Genomic DNA, 18,870 nt, shown 5'->3' on the forward strand with positions numbered 1-18,870 from the left:
CTGCTGACAGATCTACACTACCAGTAAGCAAAGCTAATTCTATTCATAAACATTTAAAAAAGTCCCTTATAAACTAGGTGGATGAGCACCAGTGCAGGGAGTGATCACAAAAGAGGGCTGCTAGCTGCCACTGCCTCCCTCACTGTATGCAGGGAGGCACTCACACCTAGCTCAGACAACCTGCAATGGCACTGGTAAAAATGGCCTACCTAACACCACTTAACCTACCTAGCTCCTCTGTAGAACATGAACCTGGGATCATATTTTGACTAGGAAAATTTCATAACCAAAGATCCTGGCACTGTTCTCGGAGCTAAATTACTTACGAAAATTGACCAACAAACCAGACTAAATGAGTTTACCATGAGCAACTGCAGACAGAAGTCTTCATTATCCAGCTGCAGCTGATATAAGTGCCTTCACTTACCATGTTGCAACTGTTTATTTCTTAACTACAATAAACCTTGGATGGCACCTTGCAAGAGGGAAGGAAACAAGGGTGTTTTCAGATGCTGTACACAGAATTTTTAACGGATATATCAATACTTCCACAGCTTAACTATACTACCTGACAGCTGCTGCACTAATCATTATCATATATAGGATTTAGGTATGTCACTTATATACTTCACTCATACTATAACAACACAATAAACACAATAATAACAATAATTAAAAAAGCAAACTGTGTTTGTATCTGTCTAGTAGTGGTCTGGATTTGCCTAAACAGATTAAGCCCTTTCGGCTGAAGGATGTTTTATACTGTATGTTGGATTACTTCAAGAAAATTTTTCAGCTTAGAAGAGATCCCATCAAAATGAAAGAATTGTACTACACAAAGAAAATAAATAAAATAAATGGAACAACAACTGATGAGCACAACATATCTATTACAATGGACCATAACTTTATCAAACTTGCAAGAATCTTTGAATATGTATGAAGAGTTTAGTACATTAAAATCCACTCAGAACAAATTCAATTAAAAAAAAATAATTAAAAAAAAAATAATAATAATAATAATCTTTGCTAAAAAGCAATAAACACGACTAATGTGGTACAACAGCAAAGGGTGGTGAGACTGCTATTAACATCACCTGTCCACTCAAGATTGAATCCCATATGAAATGCCTATGATTACCCCCCCCACCACTCCTCCCTGTCTTTACAATAACCTTTTGACTGGATTTGCACAATACACCCATGTAAGTTAGGTACACAATAAGCTAAACTGACAAATTTTGTACTGTATTATAAATGATCTTTTAGTAATGTCTGTGACACAGCTGCTTTTAAAATTTTGTGTACACTACAACAAATGTCGCAAATGTACATATTAAACATCTGCATTGGCTGGACTGGGAATGGGTCTGTGTCCAGTTAGTCTTGATACAGTGGGTGTTGACAGCAACAAATATCAATACAGCTTGACAGATATGTTTGCACTGATGCTAGTATACATTCCTAACATGACAGTGCAACAAGCATATTTGAGCCTGCAGACATTATCTCATCCTGAAGGCCAAAAGAGACGTGGGTGAGGACAATGAGACGGGAAGCTGGAGATGAGTGTTGGGGAGCTCTTGAGGAGTTAGCACAAGATAGGATGTGGTGGTGTGAGTTCATCGAGGCCCTATGCATCCCCGAGGGTGCCACAGGAAATGATTGATTGAATGTATCTTTTAGGTAAGACAACTGAGGTTACATATCTCAATGTTACTTGCATCAAACAAACAACACTACAATTACCAGAAAATTCTGCACACTGCATCTGGAGGGGAAAAAAAAAAAAAAAAAAAAAAAAAAGGGGGAATAAAATAAAATAAAGGTACAGTGCACAACTGTTGTTCAGCAGGCACCTCTGATTAGTCCTCATAATTTATCAACAAAATAATGGAAATAATATATTACAACATCAAAGCTGCATTATCAACTTCACATTCAGTCAACAAGTGATGCTAAGCTTTCTTTTATGCTGCAAAATGTTCCATTTCATCATTCACCACCATTGCACCTTCAAAAAAGAAGTAGCTACATAGTGTAACAACAAAGTTCTAACAGGCTACACTGTATGAAACCCTAAAATAATATTACCTACCATTAATCCCAGAGAAACTGCATCAAGTGTAGAAAATAACAATAACAAACCAGTACCTCACTGTATAAAGTCAGTTCTAAGTATAAGATAATGTGCTGTACACTAGAGAAAGTGCAATAGTATTGAGTGAATACATTTCCCTTCCATTAATGAACTGAATAGCAAACACAAAATTAATAATAATGTTACAGACATCTTGACAAGTCCCTTTCATATGCTGCTACATTATCATCAGAGTTCTGCATTAACTTTTATTTTCCCAAATAAATATCTAATACAGTAAGACACGGTCAGGTACAGAGAATGGGTCACAATGCAGTAAAATCTAGTGATGTTATTCCTTTATGGACAGCAGACCTTAAAAGATCTCATGGGTATATGACATGAACTGTATATCCAAACTTTCATGCAGTACAGTACAAAGAACCAACTTTTTTGACATTCCAAAAGAAGTACATAATAGTACTGTTTAATATGGAATAAATTTTGGAGCATTCCTGATCCATACTGTACCGGCAACATATACACTAAAACTCCAGCAGCAATTACAGCTGGATAGTTGCCAGGCAGTGAAAATTCATTCCACTTGTTGACTGCTATTCGTTAAATGCATAAAATCGTACACCATGGCAGTAATGTTTACGGTATATTATAGGTCACTATGGTATATATAACTTAAAAATTTATGCTCTGTACTTAACATTATAAAATTAATTTAAGTAAAATTTTACAACAGATAAATGTATTTGCACTTAAAATATCAAAACAATATATGGAACTAAACTGTCAGACTTTCAGTTTGAACTTAAGTGTCAGGTAAAGAATCACAGCAAAATGGTGGCACAGTTGTGACTGCAGGTCAGCTGGGGTGACATTAAAGCGCTCCCCACATGCTCACCGGCACACCAACTACAGTTACTGCAAACTAGACAGGTTTCATCAATCTATTTTATAACAAGCTTCCAACACCTACAACCATTATCCCTGCAATGATGATGGTAAAAGTATCTTTCTTTAATTCACTCATTCATTCATTCATCATCTAATCCTGTGTTGCCCCATGAGGAGCGTAGGAGCCCGGGACTAGGCAAGTTGGTCCTGACATTTAAGATGAGTGACCAGCCTCACTCATCCCTAAGTGGCATTACATGAGTAATAAACCCCAACCATCCCTTGGATATAAACCTGCCCAGGCTCAATCCGACTGGAGCGCCTTAATTACCCACTAAACCGCCAGGCGCCATAATTTGGTTATATGGTTACCACCCAGCATATCAAATGGTTTTCTGGTGTATGGGAACCATTTGGTTTGTCACTCAGTTTAGAGTTACCCATAGACAGAAGGAAGTGGAAAGAAGGATGGAAAGAATGACAAAAGAGGAAGGAAAGAAGGAAGAGAGGAAAGGGAAGCTGACTGAGAGCAGTCCTACATCAAGTGAGTGGATGGTGAGTGCCCCCACCTACCATTTCAGTATCATCATAAAAAATCTGTTCGCAGTGTCTATATACCAAAGAAGCTAACGTGCTCTTTCCTTCAAATGAAACATAAGCTTTGATATCATTAGAGTTGATGCACTGCACTATGTCTTACTTCAAAATCATCTTACAGCCCTACACCATCTTCATTCTAAAAATGCACTTTCAGTTTTAACTAACTATATACTAGGAACAAAAAATCCCTACCATCTTCCAATCAGACAACATTATATACGGTAGGAAGTTCTCTGCCTTCTCACACAACCTGTTCTAACTATTACTTACTATGTCTTCATCAACTGTATCTTGCTGGTCTCATGCGACCTCCAGTACAGTTTTTATTTATCTCATTATCTTTTAACCCATACGCTGCAACATGCCTGTCCATAAGCAGCATGCCTTCCAGAACCTTGCCCAGATTTTTTGTTTTTCATGTTTCCTTACATCACAAAATGCATTTTTATGCTTGATGGGTAGCCATATATGGCTTCATGTAACTTCTGTCTTACACTATGGATGATGGTGCCTATTTTTCTGCCTGCCTGGGCACAAGTTGGCCCACACATGGTCTGGGGGAAAAAAAAAAAAAAAAAAAAAAAAAAAAAATTTGTCTTCAACTCATAGTTACCCCTGAACTGAGCACGTAGGTTCTTCTAATCTGTTTCATTTGTAGGCAAAATGACTGATTTACTTGTTTACTGATGTTTTATTCCAGTGTGTTAAGTAGTTCCACGAGAATTCTTGAAATGAAAACAATCGATTATTCCCAATTCTCCTATACCACAGACCTACTGTCTGACAAGCATATCATAAACTAAGGGTTAAAATAATACCCTACCATCATCTTTCCTGTGCTGATGCATGTTTAGCATATTGTATCAGAGCTTAATAATACTAGTGGAACCTCCTACTTGCATACTTTACCTAGGATGACTGATGTCATTTAATTAATCTTTAAAAAATGTGGATGGTACAAATGTGTGGAGGGCTGGGCTGGGTGGGAAGGGTGGGTTTAGAACTCTGGTCTACAGCTGCAATCTTTGCTACATTCTATTCTAAACCAAAATCTTTACTTTCACAGCCAACTGTGCTACTTTTAACTACCCTTCTTTCTCCTCCAACTACTGTAGTCTTTCTTTCATGAACCCTTTCCATCAGGTGATGTATATTTTTATTTTATACTTACTACCACTAGAAGACTGCTCAATGTTCAACTAAGACAAACCTCTAGTAGTGAAGGGGTTAATGAAGGGTGTATCTAACTCCTCCTGTTTGAAAACTTTCAAAAGTTGAATAAGTTCATCTCAATGTAGCAAGAATAAATCATTATACAACGTCACTGAAACAGAAGGGCTGGTATTAATTAAGGGCTTATCCCAAACAAAATACAAAACAAAACAGCTTTCATCACTGTCGATTGCACTTGACTCTGGTACTGTTTGCAATAATATGAGTCATATCATACATATTATGCACCTTTGTACTCTGATAAAAAATGACTGAATAGGTTATAAATCTTGGTAAATTCTTATCTAATACTGAAAACAAACCAAATCAACACAATTCACCACATTTGTACTAAATACTGTATAAGAAATGAAATACCGTAACTAAAACACTAATTATATTAACAAAAATATGCAACATTATGTCACAGATTGAAATCTTTCTCCTAAAAGTTCAATAATGCAAATATAACAGACAAAAAAATCTGATAAACATCCACAGAATACCCATATCATTTAACAGATTTAGGTGGTCTAATTAGTTATCTCTTCACCAAATATCTGTACTATTTAATCAACCATAAGTTAATGGATAAATAAGCAACAAGATGAAGTAGCAAATTTCATGTGGAATTTTCATTTAAGAAACATTTTAAGTTTGGCTAAACCAATTATCAGTAAGACTTCCCATGAGACAACAATTTACTGTCCTACTCTTACACATATTTGCTGACAGTTCCCATAACAAATTTATACCTATTATCGGTAACCCCTTTAATCATGATTTTTTTTTTTACGTCACACTACCACCAAATCATTTTATTCAATAACTCTGTTCAACTATATTACTGAGGGGGGTGATTACATCAATATCTAACTCTTCCAGTTCAAAAATTCTCCCCAAATCTGAATAAAATCATCTACGGAAAAAAAAAAAAAAAAAAAAAAAAAGACAAAGGGCTCCCTCAGGCACATGCATGTTTTTTGTATTGTGCTCCAAAATTACATGAGTTCCAAGATCAACTGCATCAGAAAAATGAAGGGATTCAAAGCCTATACTTACAGTGCAGGTGCTTTCACTTCAGATCCTGAGAGTATGAAATTCTGAGATGAAAGCCTGCAAGCACTGCGAATTTTGCACTTAATGCAGTATGATGATACAATGCTGAAAGCATCAAAATGCCTGAAGGAGTTAAATACCCCACATCCTTGTTTCATATTCAGTTTCTCTGCAACTTGCATTTCAAAATTTAAAAGCACTATTCTTTATTTTAGTATCCTATGATTTCTACTATAGTGTTGCTACTGATGATTTAGGTGGCACAGACCTGACTCCAGTACTCTTATCTACACACATCAGTTTCTGCCCTCTACTTCTAAAGTAAGGTATGACAAAAATTAATACCAGTATTCATGTTCAGATGCCCTGACTAGCCATCATCTGCAGCTTCTTCAAGTGGCGAAGGGCCCGCTTGGCAGCGGTGGACTTTGCAATACGGTAATTACGACCCACCCCAGAGAAGGAGCCTTTGCCAAATATCTCAACAGACACCCTTACCTTACCATCCACCAAGCGCTCTGGCTTACCAAACTTGGCTGTCTCTGGCTCCATTTCCAGCAGCTCCCGTATTGGTGACTTGGGCACTACACCACTGAACTGTTCAATCTCCCGACACATCATGGAGTAGTATACAGACCACACAGCATCCAGAGAGCCCCCAGAGTCCAGGAAGATGGCCCCTGCCACACTCTCAAACACATCACCAAGTGCTTTGGGCACTTCAATATCTTCAGCAGCCTCACACTCATCTTCTTCCATGAAGTAGTACTGCAAAAGGAATTCACTGTTATTAACACACAGAGGATGGCCAGGAAACCATGATTTATTCTAGCTAATACAAGGTGTATTTCACTTAGCTGGGGAAGCTCACCATCCACTCACTCAATGTAGTGCTGCTTTGGGTGTCTACCCTTTCCTCTTTTCCTTCCTTCCTCTTCTGTCTTTCTTTCCTTCATTCTTTCCTCTTCCTTCTGCCTATGGGTGACTTTACACTCCCTCTTGTCTTTCTTTCCTTCATTCTTTCCTCTTCCTTCTGCCTATGGGTGACTTTACACTCCCTCTTCTGTCTTTCTTTCCTTCATTCCTTCCTCTTCCTTCTATGGGTGACTCTACGCTGAGTGACAAGCCAAATGATTTCCTGTACACCAGGAAACCACATACTATTTTGGGTGGTAACCATATAACCAAATTACGGCACCTGGTGGTTTAGTGGGTAATTATGGTGCTCCAGTCGGATGGAGCCTGTGTTGGTCTATATCTAAGGGGTGGTTGGGGTTTATTGTTTCCGTAGTGCCACTCAGGGATGAGTGAGGCCAGTCACTCTCATCTTAAATGTCTGGACCAACTTGCCTAGCTCCAGGTTTCTAGGCTCCTCATGGTGCAGCATAGGACTGGTTGATGGATGGATGAATAAAGTATCAAGAGTCAAATGTTTCACAACTAAAAACTATTTAATCTTGACTGACTCCTACTTCCTTCATTCTTTCCTCTCCCTTCTGCCTGTGGGTGACTCTACACTGAGTGACAAGCCAAATGGTTTCCTGTACACCAGGAAACCATTTACTATGCTGGGTGGTAACCATATAACCAAATTTTGGCACCTGGTGGTTTAGTGGGTAATTATTGTGCTCCAGTCGGATTGAACCGGTGAAGGTTTATATCCAAGGGGTGATTGAGGTTTATTGCTCATGTAATGCCACTCAGGGATGAGTGAGGCTGGTCACTCTCATCTTAAATGTCAGGACCAACTGCCTAGCCCCGGGCTTCTACGCTCCTCATGGGGCAACATAGGATTGGATGATGGATGGATGGACTCCTACTAAGATGGCTGAGATATTAAGGGATTTTATTCTGGCTAGTCTGGGACATACATACATACAGTATTATACATCATCATCACAACCTCCTTTCCCACACAAAGATAGTGTATGGCATTTTTGAAGTCCAGAGAGCAAATGAAACACATGACAAATGTAGATCTATCAAGAATTAGCCCAGTTAAATGAACCCTACAGTCATTCACTCACCATTCCAACCCACACAATCGTGGTTCCCCCTCACAGGCATAAATATCTATACTGTGCTTACGTCCATATATCATAAATACACAAAAAAGATCCCATGCTATCTCTTAACCCGTATTCGCCGGGTATGGACTGACGCAAAAGGGGTGGACAGAGACCGTCCGGTGTCAGTAATAACCGCAATTGTTTTAACGTCACAATTTGACGTGGCCCCCATTTGATCTCGTCACCAAAGGGTGGAGAGAGACTCCCACCACCCAATGCACGGGTACCTCAGTCTTCTCTGTTACTTTGCCTGGTGTGGAACGATGTTTTCTGAAACATCCTTGTCTGATTCCGTTCCCACCTCACACCGACCCCTTGCCTCATCCACCCCTTCCAGATCTCTTTCCAAGGATACTAGGAGAGGTTCAGTGAAAGTGTCACTGGATGTGCCTTGGACGCCACAGTGTCTACTTTATCTAGCAGTGGAGAAGTTATCACGCTGAGAGCAAAGCCGAAGTCGGGGCCACATGCACACACATGAATACATCCTGCTTCAAGCACCAAAAGCCACTCATCTTCTTCACGTCCTTAGTAATTGATGCGACCACTACCAGACTGGGAATGCTTTCATTTGCAAGAAGAAGAGTTGATGATTTATATGGTGTTTGTTTTCCTAACCCCTATAGTTTCAGAGATATTCATCCATTCATCATCCAATCCTATGCTGCCCTATAAAGAGTGTAAAAGCCTGGGGCTAGGCAAGTTGGTCCTGACATTTAAGATGAGTGACCAGCCTCACTCATTCCCGAGTGGCATTACATGAGCAATAAACCCCAACCACCCCTCAGACAGAAACGTACACAGGCTCAATCCAATTGAAGCACCTTAATTACCCACTAAACCACCAGGTACAATAATTTGGTTATGTGATTACCACATGGTTTCCTGGTGTACAGGAAACCATCTGGCTTGTCACTCAATGTAAAGTCACTCAGAGGCAGATGGAAGAGGTTTGAAAACAAGCGATTTTGGGGAAAATGCCCATACGGAGAGAACGGCTGCACCGAAATATACCCGGTGTCTAGGGGTTAAGGAATCCCAGTATTGAGGTTGGTCATGGTAAAGCTGATATTTCATATGAAGTGGAAGGAAAATCAATTCCCAAACCAACTACTGTAATTACTTACCAGCAAATGTTGGAAACTGTTGAGAAAATGAAATTTAAAATGTCTAAAAAGATCAGTAACAATGCAATAACCTCAAACTGGAGTTTGACTATTTGCCTGTGGCTGAGTTTCTTCCCTAAGAGTGATGATTGTGAGGCTAGTATCAAGACTGCAGCCACACTTCACTCTCACTGTAGTATCTCATGGAGTCAACAATTGCATTTATTTGAAAGAAGCACTAAGCCCTCACTGGGCAGAACTGAATTACAACACTTCATACAGGCACTAAGACATACCATAATTCGTCACCCACCATGCATTCACTTGACATTTTTTTTCAGTTTAAAGCTCTTAATTAACTTACAAATACTTCTCACATAAAATATGATGTATTCTTTACTGAGTGATCAGTGTGTGCCCACACAAGGGTAAATAATCAAACAAACTGCACTTTTCTTAGTACTTTAGTTACACTGCTCAAAAGACACCGAGTTGGGTGAATGCCTGTAGAGCCAGTTTCAATGACCATGTTGTTTTGTAAAGTTAAATTTTAGTGCTTTCTCCTCCTGTGCAATACCTGGATTCTAACTCATCCCACCTCCTAAGAGGTAGTAGGGTTGGAATGATGAGTATTTTTCATTCTTTTCCCTACAAATTAACTATTATGGTATTCAACAAATCTGATTCATAACCAAAAAAGGAAAAAATCTCAAGTACCCTGGTCGTATATACTTGTGTAAATTACGTTTTTCACATCATTTACAAAGGGTCTGACTGCTTGGATGCATCAACCTCGGTCACCTGATAGAGGCTCTCCACACTGCTCAATCTCTGGTAGCCTCCCTATTCAGCCCCTCATCCCTGACGTCACACTCTACAACCTCATCCCAGCACACCAGCACTCATTTTCCTTTGGATTAGCTCATCCATTGTACCAGTGAAAAATCTTGACAAACTGACCCTTCAACATCTTTAATCCAATGATGTGCTGTATTTCCTATGCTTGCTGTATACAGACAATTCTAAATGCTGTATTCCTTATTCTTGATGTATAGGGACAATTCTATCATACATTCTTCTTCTGAACTGAAAGGAATAGAAATAGATTTCATTAGCTAACTACCTTTACCTTGAAAAGTCACCTTAAAAAAAAAAAAAAGAAGAAGAAGGAGAAGGAGAAGGAGGAGGAGGAGGAGGAGGAGGAGGAGGAGGAGGAGGAGGAGGAGGAGGAGGAGGAGGAGGAGGAGGAGGAGGAGGAAGAAGAAGAAGAAAAAAAGAAGAAGAAGAAGAAAAAAAGAAGAAGAAGAAAAAAAGAAGAAGAAGAAGAAAAGAAGAAGAAGAAGAAGAAGAAGAAGAAGAAGGAGTGCATATAACACCTCACCTCTTCATTAATCTTGTGACCATTCTCCTCCTGCATCTTGACAAAATCTCTCACCACACGGTCCAGTCCGGGCGAAAAGTGTCGGAAATACTTGTGGAAGTCGTACTTGACTGCCAGTGAGGCAAATATAGTGTTGTTGACCAAAGCCGAGCGCAGGTCAGTCAGGGCACCAGGGGAGTGCTGACGTTTGTCCTCATAAAGATGACGAGTTATCAGGTAATCTGATGGACAAATTTAAAAAGTTAATCTAGCAAGTAAAAAATAAATAATACATGTAATAATCTGGTCTTTCATTTCTCAAAAGCGCCAGTCCTTCCATGGGGAATTCACTAGTGCTTGACACATATAACCTTATTTTTACAAATACAAGAATTTTGACATATCTCATCGTTTTTGTTTTCGTTTTTTAAAGGTTCCAACATGCTTGCATGTGTCGGCCTATATACAATACAAACTTCATCAGAAAAAAAATATGAAAGTGGCAATAATTAAACCCTATAATCATCTGTCAGAATAACTCTCTTCAGGTCACAGCATTTTGAAAAATGAAAGGCTTTCAGCTGTCTCTTAAAGGATTCAACAAACTAGAGTTTCTCATGGACAAAAGCGATCTATTATATAATCCAGGGGCTCTATACACAAAAACACGATCAGAGAAAGATGACGGAGAATGGCTCCAGGCTCGTCAAGACGCAAGGAATCATCTTTGCTATGTAACATCGCACCTGAGTGTGCCAATGGAAGTTGTAACAATTCAGCAAGATACTTCGGTCCACCAAACTTAAGAACCTTGAATGTAATTAGACACGGTTTAAATTCAATTCTAGCCTTTGCTGGTAAACAAGGCAGCTCAATTACGAACTGGGTAGTCAAGGTTGTCGGGGGTAGACCAATGATAAGCCTTGCTGTGCTGTTCAACACAGACTGAACTTTTGTTAGTAAATTATTTGGAAGACCTATCCACAGTGAATTGCAATAATCGACACGAGACAAGACGACTGCATGGACCAATGAGAGGCAATGTCTATTCAGGAATTTTCTCACAGAGTACAGATTTCTGATATGCAAGTTACACCCTCTGACAAATTGATTAATATGTTCTTTGTAATTTACCTCTCAATAAAAATAAACACCCAGATATCGAACAGAGCTGACCAGATGATGTTGTGGCACACGAATGTCCAAAGCCAGGGCACCCCTTCTGTTTCCTCTGATGATGATGATCTCAGTTTTACCATCATTTAGCTTAAGTTTCCTCCTTGCCATCCAAATCTTAATATCAGACATTAGAGATTTAAGCTTAGTCTTGGTATTGTTAATATCTGATCCCTTAACACAGAGCTGGGTGTCATCAGCATGAAAATGATAGGACACATCATGAGCATCAAGTAAAGACAATAAGCTACTCGTGTTGATTGAAAATCGAATTGGACTCAAAACTGACCTTTGAGGGACTCTGATCAGAGAGGAAGCAGAATCAGTGCTAGCATAATCAACAACTACTTTCTGAGATCTGCCCGACAGATACGACATATGGAGCAAAAGAGCACTATCACGAACGCCATGAAAATACAGATCATCAAACAACAGTTTATGATATATAGTATCAAAAGCTGCAGACAGATCCAACACAACTAGGAGAGAGGACATCCCACAACAGGTGTTTGCCACCAAGTCACATGAATCCTTGCTAATGCAGTTTCAGTTGAATGGCATTTTCTGTATGATGATTGAACAACAGGAACAACTCTGTTATGTTTGAGTAGTGGTAAGCGTTGATCAAGTATGGCCAGCTCAATAAACTTGGATAAGAAAGACAGGTTAGAGGTGGGATGATAATCTGTCATACTCTCAACATTAAGGCCAGGTTTCTTGATTAGGGGCCTAAGCAAAAAACGTTTCTCAGATTGCACAAAATTACTTTCTAAGAAGCATCTACTTATTATGTTGCAGATAAAGTCTGCTGTGAGCTCGTACACATCAGGCAGTTGTGACAAGTTACACGGATTGAGTGGGCAAAATGTTTTGTTAAGTTCTCTGATGTAACATTTGACTTTATTTACATCCAGTGGATGAACTGTTGAAAGCAAATGATCCCCTGTGCACCATGATTGGAAGTCAACTGAGTACACTTCACTAGAAGAACTGATGTCTCAATAATTTCTTACGGTAGATATCTTAGTTGTAAAAAATGTAGCAAAATCAGACGCCAATTGGGCATTGGATACGGACGGTTTAACAATTACATTCCTCCGACCAACCAAATCGTTCACAACTGCAGACAGTTTTTTATTTCTTATCACCACCACATAAATCAACTTTTTGGGATAATACCTTGCCTTTTGGGCTTTTACAGTGTGAACAACTGTTCTTCTAGCAAAAACATAAATAAAACGAGTTAATTCGGTCTGTTGCAAGCGTGACTCACATTCTGCCTTTCTATGTTGTCTATGAAAAGAATTAATGGATGGACCATACCACGGAGAATTATCATGTATAATGATCGTTTTTACTACCTCAGGACAACAATAACGGTCAAAAATTGACCTAAAATCATTGTTATAAATATCAACTAAATCATCAAAAGAAAGATCTAAAGAATCAATGTACATTAGTTTAAATGCTGATCTTTTTCCAAACACATCAAATGATGGTCAACTTTCCTGTAATTTCTAAACCTGATGACCTTTTTATAGGAAGGGATTTCAGGATATCAAAACTAAAAGTGATCAGAGCATGGTCGGAGATGAGGGGCCAACTAAGTCAACCTCCACATAGATACACGCCTGCAATCAACAGGGGACAAGATCAAGTCAAGGACGTGTCATGTGACATGAGCCGGATCACTCACATAACTGAAAAAATTATTTTGGGTGATCAACTCAAGGAATTCTGAAGAAAATGATTTTGACTGCAACTGTCAACCTAGTAACTGAAATCGTTGCAAACAAGAAGTCCTCCAGCTTTAACAGAAAACACTTCAAGAAACTGCCCAAACTCTTCCATAAAACCTTGATCTGTGCCCGCACAACCTGATCGATAGACAATTGCAATTCTAATGGTATTCTGATGGAAATTCATTAATACTTCCATAACTTGATATGAAGATGGGGTCAGGTCTGAGTCTATGAGAGTAACGTATGCAAGTGCTGCCAAGTTGATGAGTGCTACACCTCCTCCCAGATAGTCAGCACCATGCCTGGGAATACTTATAACACAATGTGTCTATGGCAAAGCACGACAAATTATATATCAGACTCTTACAACCAGGCTTCAGCCCAGCACAAAATGTCAAGTTCGCGCCAATTTAGAGCTTCATTAATGTGGTCTATCTTATTATAGATGGAATGAATGTTTAAAAGACCCATCCTTAACAGGTTCAAAAGGAACATAGTTTTTTGAATGGTCGGAATTGGTGTTTTCAATCAATCTGTTTCTATGAGAAATCACAGGAACAGATACATGCAAAATGGGCAACCGACTAAATTAGTGTTAGCTTCTTTATGTCTGATGGAAGAACAGTTGATGCATTTGGGTGAATTTCAGTTACTACATTCATTTTCGTTTTTATAAGCTCCAACATCCTTGCATGTGTCGGCCTTGGTCACATAATGGCGGCTCTCCATGCTGCACGATCCATTGCAGCCTCCCTGTTCAGTCCCTTAACCCTGAGGTCACACTTAATGACTTCGTCCCATGTCTTTCTTGGTTTACCTCTCACAACCCCACCCCCAATATTAACACTTCTCACCTTCCTCACCCAATTATCATCCCCCATCCTCTCGACATGTCCAAACCATCTCAATCTACCTCTCCTCATCACAACACCAATACACTCCAGTCCCATCCTACCTCTCAACTCTTCCATCGTAAACCCAGCCCCTCCAGGCCTTGGACGCAGGGACGCACTACACATCCACCTAATCATTGTCATTTCTGTACGTCTGAGCCAGCGAATATCTTCCTCCTTCACTCACCAGGTCTCTACCATACAGCATTACACCCTTAACACATGCTGCATACAAAGACCCCTTAGTCATGTGAAAGGGCTTCAAGTACCATGATAAACAACATGGGACTCAAGACTGACCCCTGATGCACATGAACATTCATGGAAAACTCATCACTCAAATCTCCATTCACTCTTACCTGGGTGTGAGCACCCACATACATAGCCATAACCACCCTAACCAGCCACTCCTCCAAGCCAAGCTTTCTCATGGCCCACTTCACCACCTCTCTAGGGACTCTGTCAAAGGCCTTTTCCAAATCAACAAAAACAAAATAAAGATCCCTTCTCCTACCAATATATTTTTCCTGAAGCTGTTGAACAATGAATATGGCATCAGTGGTCCCCTACCTGGGATAAACCCAAACTGCATCTCATCAATATTCACTCATTCTCTAATCATACCTTCTAAAACGCTCTCCATTACCTTCATTGTCTGATCTAAAAGCTTTATACCTCTATAATTTCCTCTTTCCAGGGCATCACCCTTCCCTTTATACACATTTACAATTACACTCTTTAGATTTATGGGCTCCAGCACAAACAATACATTTAGGTTCATCATTTTTTCTAGAACACCTCTCAGATGTATGACCAAAAACCTGACAATGATGACGGTTTGTAACCCAGAATCTGTCAAAAGCTCGGAATCTTATAAGATCCACATAGATATAGGTGCCCTGTTCTATGACGGAGGATCTCACCTCTGGCGACATCTTCAAGACAGCAGTTTTAGCGTCATTCCATGTTTTTGTGAAGAGAAGGTTGAGGGTACAACCTCGAACAATGAGCTTCTTAATTCTATTGTTTTTATTCAGAATGTTTGGGATGATGTCACACATCACCCAAGGGAGACGAAAGGCCTTTCTTCTTCATTTCTGGCAGCAATTTCTTTGGCTCTGATAAGCATTAAGTGCCAAAATGATCATTCTGTATCCCAACCACTTCACCTTTGGTCTCAGCTGATGGAAACTTCAGTACTAGCCCACCAGCCCTGGTCTTAAGGTACCGAGTCAAGTACACCTCTGATGTCTTCTGGTTCCATTTGATTTGTCGGTGCATCAGCACTGCTTTTTGGTTTTATGCTCAGTACCTGTTGACTACTAATGGCTTTTTTCTGGCCATAAGCACTGATCTCAACCATGCCACAGGCAGATCCTTCTCTCCCCCAGTGAGAGACCCCAAAACAGCATCCACAAATGACTTGGCCTGGTCCTGAGTGATAGCCACGGGTGATGAGACCTTGGTCTCTAGTGCCTCCGTCTGTTTGAAACATCTTTGACAACCTAAAAAACTGGCCTAACAACCTCATCTGTGAAGTACACAGATAACATAAAATAATAAAAAAGTGCAGATGGTTTGACCTGTAAGATGATGGGTTAGCAGGTAATGGGTGAATTTATGAAAAGTTTAAGTATCTGGCAGATGTGTAATGTGTACCTTAAATAAAAAATTGATCAACCCCCCATCTGTCTGGCTGAGCAGACCCATTAACCACAGACAGGTAATTGCCCCTGCAGGTCCATCCCATGCAGTGAATTAATGTTCCCTTGTGGCAGACAATGCTCTACCACAGTTAGGGGCAGGAACAGAATAAAGGTTTTGTTCCAGGATGAATGCCATATTTGCGTCTCTCCACTCAGTTAACAGGCACCATAGGAGGTTCCACATCACCCTGTTATTTGGTTACCATCCTGCACTATAAATGGTTTTCAGGGTTACATGGAACCATTATGTTTGTCACTCAGTGGAGAGCTACCTGAAACTGAAAGAAGTGTAATAAAGGTGACAGGAAAGATGGGAGAAACAGAACAAAAAATGATAAAGGTGAAGGAAGAAATACTGTAGGCTGGTTTTCAGTGTAGCCTATGATGGCTGCTCCCTCAGAGGATCCCTACTGGATCTGGCTATGGTACAACAAAGTTTTTCTAAAGGCTGGACACCTAACAAAGCACCAAATTACATCCACATACTTACTAAAAACTGCTGAAAATAAAAATCTCAAGTACATAACAACGTTTGAAATACTGTGATGTGGAAGTGTTCTTGGACACTTACATGGCAATACCTAAAATATTTAATGGTAGTCAACTACTTGCTACCTCTAAGTAGAATGTAATCAAATGATAAAACTAGCTGAGCAAAATGCATACAGGATGAAATTGAAAGATGTTCAAGGGCACTATTTCCTATAACATTCACAATCTCAACAGTTATTAATAAAACTATATATTAACAGAGGATTACGACTGTATTCATCCTTACCAAGAACAGCATCTCCTAAGAACTCCAGCCGCTGATAACAATCTGTGAGACGATTCTTGTAATATGAGGCGTGCGTGAAGGCCTGCAGCAGGTAGGAGCGGTCCCTAAAGGTGTACCCAATCTTATCTTCAAACACCTTGTAGCCACTAAGCAACAGTTCCAGCTGATCACTGGAGTCTGTAATGGGGCAGTGGTGGAGGGGCGACTGTGGTGGTTCCAGGTGGCCATACATAATTTCCACAATGTCACAACCTCTTTTTTCCACTTTACATGGTAGAACTTTTATGCCCAACCAGGACATGAAAAGGAGAGCTCCTCGCGGTCCACATGTGGTGAGGTAAGCTCCTATGAGTGCCTCTACACAATCAGCTATACTCTTGTCTGGAATACTGTGTTGTGTGAGCAGGTTATATGGGATAAATATCGGGAGATCATGGGGGTTCTGGGTGGCCATAAGTTCACTGGTGACCTGCTCCGTCTTGCTTCGTTTGATTTGCTCCGAACGTTCTTGCACCAAGCGGCGGATTTCTTCGCTGCCTAAATCATGGAGACCTGGAAGATCAGCCATGTTCCAGTGACCTGCAGGGACACCTGAGTCTATAAGGGCTTCCTCTAACTCCCTTGGCACAAAGTAGCCAGGGGGAAGCCAATTGTCATGAGGCTCAAATTTGGTGGCCACCATGCACTCACCCAGACCTTTGCGTTTCCCCAGGCGGTACAGGTTGAGGTTACTGACTTGCTTGGAGCGTAAATAACTGAGCTTGCCTTCGTGCCTTTGTGGGTATGTGCAGTACAGAAAGGTTGTGATGGCGTACTTCAGGAATGAGTCGCCTATTGTTTCCAGTCTCTCCAGGTTAACACCGTCATTGGCATTGGACATAGTCAGTGCCTGGAGGATCACACTGGGAGGTGGTCCAGGGTGGTTTAATAAGTCTGGCTGGTAGTCAAAACTGAAAGTGGTTTCACTAGAGATATTCTTCCATGAAGAAATTTCAGCACCATCATCTAGTTTCCCAAGAGACAGAGTTTCAGCACGGTTCACAATCCTAGTAGTGCGTGAGGTAGATTGTTGAGCATTATCACAGCCTATTGAAGATAGTTGTTCACAGCCTTGCATTGTAGATATTCCTACACTTACAATTTCTTTCTCAGGAGAAACGGATTTGCTTTCTTTTCCTAGCTTCAAGTGTGGCTTTTGTATCACCAACAGTTCATCTTCAGCCAGATAGCATGAACTGGTTAATATCCCAAGTTGCTTCTCCTTCAGCAAGTTCTGAAACTCCTCCTCTTTCTCGGCCCTTACCTTCTCTTTCTCGTGTGGCCATTCTAAGTCAACCTCTTCATCTGAGGAGCCGTCATCCATGGCCAGACTTACCCTACGCTTGCTGCCTTCTTCATCCCATAACTTGTCAGTTTGGCTCTTGTCGTCGTCATCCATGTCTGAAGAGACATCAGATTCACATCCTTCTAAATCATCTGCCAGACCCTGGAAGTCTCCATATCCACCATAGGCATCATAAGAGCTGTAGCTGCTATAACTTCCTCCATAACCAGGGTTACCAGACCCACCAAACATGTCCCAACCATCAATTTCAAAATTCGAAGGTGATCCAACCCTGAACACCTCCCCTCCCGTTGTGTTCTTTGAGCAGGAGTTCTTGGTTCTGCGTTCAGTGAGGCCAGTGCCCCAATCTGCACCAAGTTCACCCTCCACATCATCATCTGTGGTGCCAGTGCCCTCAAGGAGTGTCAGGTTGTCTGGCAGGCCCACATTAGGATCAAATGTATCAATCTCAAAGTCATCCATTGTGTCCTCGATGTCATAAGGTGGTGGTGTTGGGGGGTCCACTGCCATGTCATTCGACCATGTCCCTATCTCCATGTCAATGCCATTCTTGGTCAACTTCTTCTTTGGCAATGGTGATTCACTCCTAGAGGTTTCACTTTTTTTGATTGCCTTCTTTGTTGTTGTTGCTGTTGTTTTAGTTTTTGATTCTTGACTCTCTCCCTCTTGGTTCTCCTGATTTTTCTTCAGCACATCAGCAAGACTCCAACCAAAGTCTAAGGCAGGCCATGAAAATCCTGTAAAATCACCAGATATTTATATATCTTTCATTTACTTAAACTACTAACTTCCATGCACTTGGATAATTCTGAAATGCACTTTCTATGTGAATTAT

The 18,870-nt window shown here is 40.4% G+C and overlaps 1 protein-coding gene across 1 annotated transcript in view; it reads right to left on the bottom strand.

The window, feature by feature from the left end:
- Positions 1 to 6,217: 6,217 nt before the first annotated feature.
- Positions 6,218 to 18,870, bottom strand: part of Dcr-1 (Endoribonuclease Dcr-1) — a 62,483-nt gene continuing 49,830 nt past the window's right edge. Inside the window, exons 19-21 of the mRNA XM_080273346.1 lie at positions 16,691 to 18,772; positions 10,417 to 10,637; positions 6,218 to 6,628 (exon numbers count right to left, since the gene is read on the bottom strand). Coding sequence (XP_080129472.1) covers positions 6,218 to 6,628; positions 10,417 to 10,637; positions 16,691 to 18,772 — 2,714 coding nt within the window. The remainder of the gene's footprint in view (positions 6,629 to 10,416; positions 10,638 to 16,690; positions 18,773 to 18,870) is intronic.

Source organism: Coenobita brevimanus, chromosome 54, assembly GCF_032717465.1.
Source record: "Coenobita brevimanus isolate Jiangsu-jjx chromosome 54, ASM3271746v2, whole genome shotgun sequence".
Taxonomy (NCBI): domain Eukaryota; kingdom Metazoa; phylum Arthropoda; class Malacostraca; order Decapoda; family Coenobitidae; genus Coenobita; species Coenobita brevimanus.